At 40.3% G+C, this 10,333-nt stretch overlaps 1 protein-coding gene across 1 annotated transcript in view; it reads left to right on the forward strand.

Moving 5' to 3' along the window:
- LOC102774018 (S-adenosyl-L-methionine-dependent tRNA 4-demethylwyosine synthase) overlaps positions 1–10,333 on the forward strand; it is a 108,316-nt gene that overhangs the window by 28,459 nt on the left and 69,524 nt on the right. The window contains exons 8-9 of the mRNA XM_006770850.2: positions 313–430; positions 5,672–5,724. Coding sequence (XP_006770913.1) covers positions 313–430; positions 5,672–5,724 — 171 coding nt within the window. The remainder of the gene's footprint in view (positions 1–312; positions 431–5,671; positions 5,725–10,333) is intronic.

Consider the following 10,333-nt stretch of genomic DNA (forward strand, 5'->3'; position numbering starts at 1 on the left):
ATTGAAACTCAGAGAAATAACTTGCTGATATTATGTAGCGGTTTGTGCTCAGTGTGCTCAAATATTTGACATGTAGATACATGATTATTGATTTATGTTTTGTGGGTGTATGTAGCTACTTTAAAAAAAAAAGACTGGCTTGTCCTTAGATTATTGTCTGACTGGAAATGTGATCACTTTCATGAGAACAGGGTTGTGGGGCCATGGTTCATGATGAATCTTTTTATCCGTGCTACCTGTTCATGATAGTTGTGCTGTTATTTTCATTGTGCATTACCATTTCTGGCTTTCACTCTTTTTATTTTAATGCAGAGAGAAAAGGAGCAGCAGGAAGAGAAAACTGGTTTGTTCAGGAACACAGTGAAGAATGAAGCCACTGAAAGAAGAGCAATGATAACTCCTGCTCTCCGAGAAGCCCTTACTAAACAAGGTGAAAGCCCTCAAGAATTGTTGTTATAATACTATGCTTTAAGCATTCGAATTTATCCCTGAAAGCAGAAGCATAAAATTGGGATTGCCAAAGGGAAAGTAGGCTGTGAAGCCCTTCTCTAGCCCAGCGTCTGCGTTACTGTGCCGGTTGTAGCTGTCTAGGGAGTCACTGTCTTGTTTCTGTGGATCACTTGTGTGCTGGCTGCCTGGGCCAGCAAGTTCCTCTTTGCTTGATTTATTGGGATGTTAGCACCTGTGTGGCTCAGGTATGCAGGAAGAAAATGCCATTACTGACTTCTTTATAAATCACTGTTTATTAAGGGAAAATTATTAAATACAGAAAAAAGAACATATTGATACTATGCTGGGTTAATTAGAAGTGTTTTATCTAGAAGCGTATCTGGATTTTTATGGTTATACCTTATTAAGGAGGCTGTAGTTGAATGTACAAATAATGTGAATTATATTTTCTAAAGAAGAAAGATAAGAATTGGGAGTCTGCCGAAACTGGTTTGGCTCAGTGGATAGAGCGTCGGCCTGCGGACTGAAGGGTCCCAGGTTCGATTCCGGTCAAGGGCATGTACCTGGGTTGCAGGCACATCCCCAGTAGGAGATGTGCAGGAGGCAGCTGATCGATGTTCCTCTCTCATCGATGTTTCTAACTCTCTATCTCTCTCCTTTCCTCTCTGTAAAAAATCAATAAAATATATTAAAAAAAAAAAAGAATTGGGAGTCAATAGATTGACGTCCTCTCCTCCCTCCCTCTTTAGTGAGAACCTTTTATGTGATGGTTATGACGATGCAGAGGAATATAATACATTATCTCCTTCAAGGAGCTTTTAGTCTATTAGAGGAGACAGACAAGAATATACAGATTTTACATATAAATCTGTATATATATAAAAGTGTTAAATATACATAAATATATATAAAACATATATGTTTGTCTTTTAATTAGGATATATAGACTATTTAAAGTGATTTTATGGTATGTTTAAATCTATCATGTTGCTATTTGTTTTCTGCTTGTCTCCTGTTCTTTGATTTTCTTTTTCCTGTTTTCAGATTTTTTAATAATTCTGTTTTTGTTTTTTTAAAAATATATTTTTATTGATTTCAGAGAGGAAGGGAGAGGGAGAGAGAGATAGAAACATCAATGATTAGTGAGAATCATTGATCGGCTGCCTCTTGCACACCCCCACTGGGGATTGAGCCTGTAACCCGAGCATGTGCCCTTGACTGGAATCAAAACTGGGACACTCTGGTCCAGTGGTTCTCAACCTGTGGGTTGTGACCCCTTTGGCAGTCGAACGACCCTTTCACAGGGGTCGCCTAAGACCATCCTGCATATCAGATATTTAACCATAGCAACATTACAGTTATGAAGTAGCAACAAAAATAATTTTATGGTTGGGTCACAACATGAGGAACTGTATTTAAAGGGCCAGAAGGTTGAGAACCACTGCCTAGTCTGTAGTCCAATGCTCTATCCCCTGACCCAAACCAGCCAGGGCAATAATTCTGTTTTATATTCTATGTTAGCTTCTTAGTTATTGCACTGTTTGTTATTTAGTCGTTACTTGAGGTTTTATATTAGATCTCTTTATCATATTATAGTATGTCCTTGTGTGGTGGTACACCACTTCATGCATAGTAGAGCAACCTTCAATAGTATATTTTCTCTTCAACCTCTATGCAGTTGTTATCATATATTTTACTTTTTACATATGTTATAAACCCTATGCTACATTGTTATTTATTTTGGTTTAGTGAATTATCTATTAAATATTTAAATAATTAGAAACAATATTGATTTGTGGGTGTATGTAGCTACTTAAAAGTGGTTAACTTATGTAGTTACCACTTTTGGTGCTTTTCATGTGTTTGTGTAGATCTGAGTTCTCTCTGGTAGCTTTTCCTTCTGCCTGAAGGACTTATTTAAGCATTTCTTATGGTATATGTTTGTTGGTGATGAGTTATTTCAGTTTTTGTATATCTCAAAAAGACTTTATTTTGCTTTCATTTTTGAAGGATATTTCTGATATATATAGAATTGTGGGTTGACAGCTTTTTTCCTGTCATGTTGTTCCACTTTTTGTTTACATTGCTTTTGATTAGGGCTCTGTAGTCATCTTCTATTTGAATCTCTGAATGTAATGTTTTTTAACCCCTGGCTCTTTGTAAGATTTCCTCTTAATTACTGATTTTGAGCAATTTCATTATAGTGTATATCTGTAGGTTTTTTTTTTCATGTTTCTTTTACTTGGGATTTGTTGAACTTCTTGGTTCTATGGATTTGTAGTTTTAATTAAATTTGGACAAATTTTGGCTGTTATTTCTTCAAATATTTTTTGTCACTTCTTCTCTCTCCTCATCTTTGGGGATTCTAATTACATATATCATAGGCCACTTGAAATTGACCCATAGCTTACTGATGTTTATTTTCACCTTTTAAAAAAAATTTATGTTTTTATTGATTGTTAGAGAGAAGGGAGAGGGGGAGAGCGATAGAGACATTGATGAGAGAGAAACATCCATCAGCTGCCTCCTGCACGCCCCCTACTGGGGATCGAGCCCAGAACCTGTGCATTGTCCTGACAGAAATCAAACCTGCAACCCTTTTGTGCACACGATGACTCCCCACCAACTGAGCCACACTGGCCAGGGCTATTCTTTTCATCTTTTAAAATTCTTTTTTCTGTCCCATTTTACATTTTGGATAGTTGCTAATGCTATATCTCCAAATTTAATTTAGCAATTATTTCTTCCCTAATGTCTAATCTTCTATTAATTCTATTCAATTTTTTTTTTTAGCGTAGACATTGTAATTTGCATCTCTAGAAGTTCAGTTTGCATCTTTTTATATCTTCCATGTCTCTACTTACATTTTCAAGCCTAGGAAGCATAGTTATAAGTGTTTTTAATGTCATAATCAGCTAACATGTGTGTTATTTCTGGTTACTGGATAATTTTCCTCATTATTGGCCATGTTTTCCTATCTGTTTGCATGCTTGGTAATCTTTTATTGGATGCTAGATCTAATTTTACCTTATTGGATACTCTATATTTTTGCATTTCTACAAAAATTCTTGAGCTTTGTTCTGGGAGTAAAATAAATTACTTGGAAGCAGTTTTGAAACTTTTAATCTTTTATGGCTTGTTAGGTGAGACCAGACCCAGCTCTATACAGCTAATTATTTCCCCGTATTGAGGCAAAATACTTCTATGTACTCTGGCCAATGCCTTGTGAATCTGGAAGTTTTCCTGTCTGGTTGGCACAGTTCCCAGCTGGCTCTGAGCACCAGGTACACCTCTAATCCTGTCAGATGGTTCTTTCCCATTCTTGGGTAGTTTTTCTTTCACATATGCACTAAGCAGGACTCATGCACATAATTATAGGAATCCTCTGCAGACTCTTGAGTTCAATCTCTGTGTAACTTTTGTCTCTCAGGTATCAATCCTGCTAACTCTAGCCATATGGGCTCTTCATACTCTCACTTCCATGTCCTCAACTAAGGGAGAGGTAACTGATCTTTATGTGGGTTTCTGTCTTACTGCAGGGCGTTGACACTTTTAAGACAGTAAGCATGGGTAATGGTAGAGTTCACCTTGTTTGGTTTCCATCTTTGGGATCACCATTCTTTATTGCCTGATGTTTCTTGAAAACTGTTGTTTTACATATTTTATTTCCATTTTTTGGTATTTCAGGTGGGAGAGTAAACCATCTGTTACTCCATCTTGTTTAGAAGCAACTGCATGTTGGATTATCTTGGCATTGTGGTCAGCCAGAGGTTTCTCATTTCTGTACTGTGTAGTTTCTTTTACACCTAACTAAATGCAAAATTTTACAGAGACCTATATATCTTGGAAGAGAATGATATAAAGAACTAATATAATATAAAGTGTAGTTTCTATAATAGTGATATGAACAACACAGGAATCCAAAAGAACTAGAATTTTCTCTGGGAATCTTTTAAATGTTTATTCTCTATCTGAGATTTGCTATTCAGTTAGACACAGTCTCCTCTTCTACTAGATAAGCAGTGCTTTGTTTATTTATATTCGGGATGTTTACATAAACGTGGAAGAGGATAAAAGACAAAGCCCTGCAATGTTGCCACTAGAGACTTGTAATCCAAATTGACACTGTTCCATTAATCATTACTGTGAAACGTATGGATGTTTAATCAGCCACTGATCTACTTATGCCATCATCCAGACTGTATTTCTCCATTTACCTCATTTGTCTGGAAGTCAAGAGTCTTTTTGTGCAAGAGACTCGTAATTATGGTTTATTACTTGAAGCCTCATGAGAAGCTTTATTAAATGTTTTAGGAAGTCAGAATGTTCTACTTGTTTGCTCTACTAGTTTGTTATAAAAGGAAATAATGATTGTTTTGGCATGGCTTTTCCGTGCTTTTTATGTCTTATGTGCCTCAAAAATTTTAAATGATAGGTTGTAGAGTGGTGCTGAGAATTCATGTTAGGTCCTAGAATTTGATCTTTCCACTTTTTTGAGCAATATTTCTTTATTTTAATCTTCGGTTGTCCCTCTGATTCTTCGTCTTCTTTTTTTTTTTTAAGTATTTTTTATTGATTTCCGAGAGGAGGGGAGAGGGAGATAGAAACAGCAATGATGAGTGAGAAACAGCATTGATCAGCTGCTTCCTACATGCCCCCTACTGAGGATCGAGCCCACAACCTGGGCATGTGCCCTGACCAGAAATTGAACCGTGATCTCCTTATTCATAGGTTGATGCTCAAACACTGAGCCAAACCGGTCAGGCTGATTCTTCATTTCAAATATATTGTTACTTACTTTTACTTTATGGCACAGCATGTGGTTCATTTTTATAGCTGTTCCTTGCATCTTTGAAAAGCATTTTTGTAGTTGTAAAGTGCGGTGCTGTGTGTCCTTAATTAGGTTTGCTGTGTTGCTCAGATCTTAGAGCTCTACTGAGTTTGGTCTGTGAGATTTGTTAGATACTGAGAGATATTACAATCTCTCCCTATGATTTTGGATTAGCCTATTGTTTCTTTATGTATTTTGAGAGTATGTTATTAGATGCATACACATTTTAAATTGTTTTATCATCTTGGTGAACTAAACTTTTAATGATTTCTGCCACTGGGTTGTTGTCTACCATTATTTAAGCTATGGAAAAAGATTTTCTTTTATAAGTTCTTTCTGATATAAGGCTTTGAATCAATTCAATTTTGTGTTTACTGTTTTTCCATTTAGGTTATCAGTTGATTGGGAGCCATTCTGGGGTGAAGCTTTGCAGGTGGACAAAGGTATTTGTCTTTATGCACTTTTTGTGTGGCTATAATATGCATTCAATGAATTTTACCATTTTAAAGGTATAATTTACATTTAATGAAATGTAATGATTTTGAATGAATTTGTTAAATGAGTTCAGCAAATTTTTATGGATGTAAAAAACCCTTATCCACCACTCCAAAATAGAAACAGAGGCATGGATACATGGCACAGACTGACAGCTAGCTGTCAGAGGGGAGGGGAGGGGGCACTGGATGAAAGAAGACGAAGGGATTAGCTAAAGAACATATATGCATAACCCATAGACACATACAACAGTGTGGTGATGGCCAGAGGGAAGGGGGCCTGGGAGTTGGGTAGAGGTGGGCAAAGGGGAGGGTAATGGGGATATTGGTAATAGTGTCAACAATAAAAATAAAGATTAGAAGAAAAGATATAGACTATTTTTCTTATCCCATAAGTTTACTTGTGCTTATTTCTAGTCAATTCCCCCTCCTCCACAGTCAGGAAACAGTTGTTCTGGTTACTCACTATAATTTAATTTTGCCTTTTCTAGAATTTCATATGAATGGAATTATATCATGTGTGGTTTTTATTTTTGCCAAGTAGCTTTTTAAACTCAACATAATGTATCTTAGATTTGTTCATATTGTAGTATGTATCAGTAGTTCATTCCTTTTTATTGCTGAGTACTATTCAGTAATATGAACATATCAGTTTTTAATCTCTTGGTAGACATTTGGGTTGTTTTTCAGTTTTGGGCTATTAATGAATAAAATTGCTATAAATATTTTTGTACAATGCTTTTTTGTGAACATACGTTTTAATTCCCTTTGGTACATACTTAGGAGTGAAATTACTATCTATATATTTAACTTTATAAGAAGCTCCCAACCTGCTTTCACTGTGGTTGTACTATTTTATACTTGCATCAACAATGCATGGAAGTTCCAGTTGCTACATATTCTCACCATCATGTGGTATTACAGGTCTTTTTAATTTTAGCCGTTCTAGTGAGTGTGAAGTGGTAGCATTGTGGTTTTTTTTTATTTTATTTTATTTTATCTTTCCTGGATTGCCTCTGCCCTCAATGCCATAATCCACAGCTGACCTTTGCGCAGCACTTCAACTGCCTTGATGGTCCTCTCCAAGGGAACCCGCTTCTCCAGAGCCTGATGTTTTCAGAATATCGTATATTCTCAGCATTTCTCTCTGTATCCTTATAGTGCCATCTGCTCCCTAGGCCAGTTGTTGTTATATGTGGACATCTGAGAAACTCTTCTCCCTTTTTTCATTCCTATTCCTCTGCTTTCATCATGAGGGATTCGAACATTCCAATTGATGACACTTCCAACACCTGTCATTCAACATACTCATCAGTGTCTTTTTTTTTCTTTGTAATGCTTCTAACATCCCACATCTGTTTCTTCCAATCAGGTGATTTTCAGTAATGTCAGACTCAAAGCCTTCTGCTGATAACCAGTATTTTGTAATATCCCTTTTACTGTATAGCTAGGTTAAATTTACAGATTTACAAATATAATCTCATCTACATAATTGTTTTTTAATATATTTTTATTGGTTTCAGAGAGGAAGGGAGAGAGAGATAGAAACATCAGTGATGAGAGAGAATAACAGATCAGCTGCCTCCTGCATGCCCCCTACTGGGGATCAAGCCCACAACCCGGGCATGTGCCCTGACCGGGAATTGAATCATGACTTCCTGTTCATTATTCGATGCTCAACCACTAAGCCACACAGGCCAGGCTCATTATTTCTTAAAAAAAAAAAATGTTCCTGTGTATGTTCTGCAGTGTAGCTGAGAGGTCAGTGTGCTTGGTCCTTTGTTTAGCAATCTGAAATATTTGTACAGTCCATCTGCCCACCCATGAGTATTAATGCCCCTTCGACGCTGACCTTGTGGAGAAACGGGCTGTCCTTACTCCATCATGTGTCGGAGTCAAACTCGTGGCCACGGGGTGTTCAGGAGGGAGGGAGCCTGGTCTGGACCCCACACCAGTGAGTCCGGGTAGGGAGACAGCCTCTTGTCGTCCCGCCCACATGACGCGTCCACAGAGTCACACACACTGTCAGCCAGTGGGGGAGACGGCAGGATTCATAGGATATTAGAAGTCGCATAAGAAGTTTTCTTATGAGAAGATGGTTATGAGATAAGACTTCACATGAGAAGTCTATCTCATAATTCACCTCAGCGGGTTCTGTAATGTGTGTTCCAAGTGGAGATGAAACTGACAGGAAATGCGCAATAAAATCTAGGGCCCTGCTTCATTCGATGAGACCCAACGCTCTTATTCACAGAGGAAACACTTGTTTCTTGTTCTGGAAGTTTTTTTCCTTCAAAAGCTCAAGCCCGTGATGTTGAGGGCTCAGCCACTCCCTGCCCGCACGACCGTTCGTGAGTCATGGCTTGAATTTTCTAAAAGGATGCAGTGCAGCTGAATTGGTGAACCTGGGCAGCTGCCGGATTTAGGTTCCAAATTTCCCTCCTGCCCCTGCCAGTGCCAAGGGGGGCCTCTGAACAGGGGTCCCTGCTCAGCTGTAATTGTGTCATCACGTTGAAAACCACATTTATGGCTGAACCCAAGCTTTTCACTCTGAGAGACCCGATGGGGTTCATCTCTGTCACGATGAAGTTGTACATTTCCTCCTGGCACAACCCTGATGGGAAAATGTCTAGGAACTTCGGGTTGCTCCTCAACAGAGCGTGTGACGCGTGACCCTTGGCTGATTCTTCGGGGCCCGAGTGGTGGGGTTTCTCTGAGGTGACTCGGGTTGTTTCATCACAGTCAGGAGAATGAGGCCACAATGAGGTGTAACATGGGGACTCTAATGGGTAAAGGAAGGTCAGCTTCGTGACCCGACTCATCCTCCTTGGCTTGGGCTACGCGACCCGACGTGCCTTGGTTTTTACCAAACTGAAGCCCAGTGAGAAAACACACCAATGCCTCAATCACCGGTAGTCGGGCGGGATCAGCCTGATGGCGGTGGCGAGGGCGGGTGGTTCTGGGCTTCTCAGTCACCTCCTTCCCCGACAGCATTCCCACCGTCATCATGGTAACTTGGCCAGTTTGGTGCTGGCGGTTGGAGCTGCCCGAACTTCCCAAAGTCCATCATGGTGTTGGGGGTGGGGGGTCACCTACATAATGTTTAAAAAGAATCAGTGTTCTCCCCTAGCTCTAACATAAAGAGAGAGAAAAAAGGAAGTACTTTATATTAAAACTAGAGGCCTGGTGCACGAGATGCGTGCACTTGGGAGGGGGTCCCTCAGCCTGGCCTGTGCCCTCTTGCAGTCCAGGAGCCCTCGGAGGATGTCTGACTCATGGCTTAGGCTTGCTCCCAAAAGCGGGCCTAAGCCAGCAGTTGGACATCCTTAGCCCTGCCGTGGAGGTGGGAGAGGCTCCTGCCACTGATACTGTGCTCGCCAGCTGTGAGCCTGGCTCAGGGCTTCTGGCTGAGCAGCACTCCCCCTGTAGGAGCGCACTGACCACCAGGGGGCAGCTCCTACATTGAGCATCTGTCCCCTGGTGGTCAATGCGCATCATAGCGACCAGTCGTTTTGCTATTTGGTTGATTTGCATATTAGCCTTTTATTATTTAGAATAGTTTGTATTTCTGTATGAAATGCTCAGACACTGTTACATTAGAAGGGATAATGAAACCATCAGCTTTTATAATGAACTAGAGGCCTGGTGCACGGTTTCTTGCACCAGTGGGGTCCTTTGGTTTGGCCTGCGGGGATCAGGTCAAAACCGGCCTGGTACACGAATTCATGCACGAATTCATGCACCAGTGGGGACTCTTGGCCTGACCTGCACCCTCTCGTAATCTGGGACCCCTCAGGGGATGTCAGACTGCTGGTTTCGGCCCAATCCCTGCAGGCCAGGCCAAGAGACCTCACCGATGCACGAATCTGTGCACCGGGCCTCTAGTAAGTAAATAACCACATATTTTTTTTTTTATTGCTTTAAGTGTCTGCCCCCTGGGGATCAGTGCGCGTCATAGCTACCGGTTGAACAGTCGGACACTTAGCATATTAGCCTTTTATATATATAGACTAGAGGCCTGATGCACAAAATTTGTGCAAGGGGCTTGGCCCTTGCAGTCCCACCTGCCTTGGCAGCCACTCGCAGCCTCAGCCGGCCTTCACAGCCTCTCACAGCCTCGGCCGGCCCTTGCAGCCCCAGCTTCGTCTGGAAGGTTGTCTGGACTGTCGTTCTGTTGTTCAGCCTAATTAGCATATTAGTTCTTTATTATATAGGATAAGTTTAAGAGAAGTTTATAAACAGACTAGAAGTTATTCCATACAGTAATTAATAACAAGCCAGACTAGCCCTAACCGGTTTGGTTCAGTGGATAGAGCATTGGCCTGCAGACTGAAGGGTCCCAGGTTCTATTTTGGTCAAGGGCACATGCCCGGTTGCTGGCTTGATTCCCAGTAGGGCACATGCAGGAGGCAGCCAATCAATGATTCTCTCTCATCATTGATGTTTCTATCTCTCTCTCCCTCTCGCTTCCTCTCTGAAAAAAAAAACAACAAGAAAAACACCCCCCACACACACACAAAACAAGCCAGATTTATTTTATGTAAAATAACAGGGAAAG

The sequence above is a fragment of the Myotis davidii genome, unplaced genomic scaffold (assembly GCF_000327345.1).
Source record: "Myotis davidii unplaced genomic scaffold, ASM32734v1 scaffold424, whole genome shotgun sequence".
Taxonomy (NCBI): Eukaryota; Metazoa; Chordata; class Mammalia; order Chiroptera; family Vespertilionidae; genus Myotis; species Myotis davidii.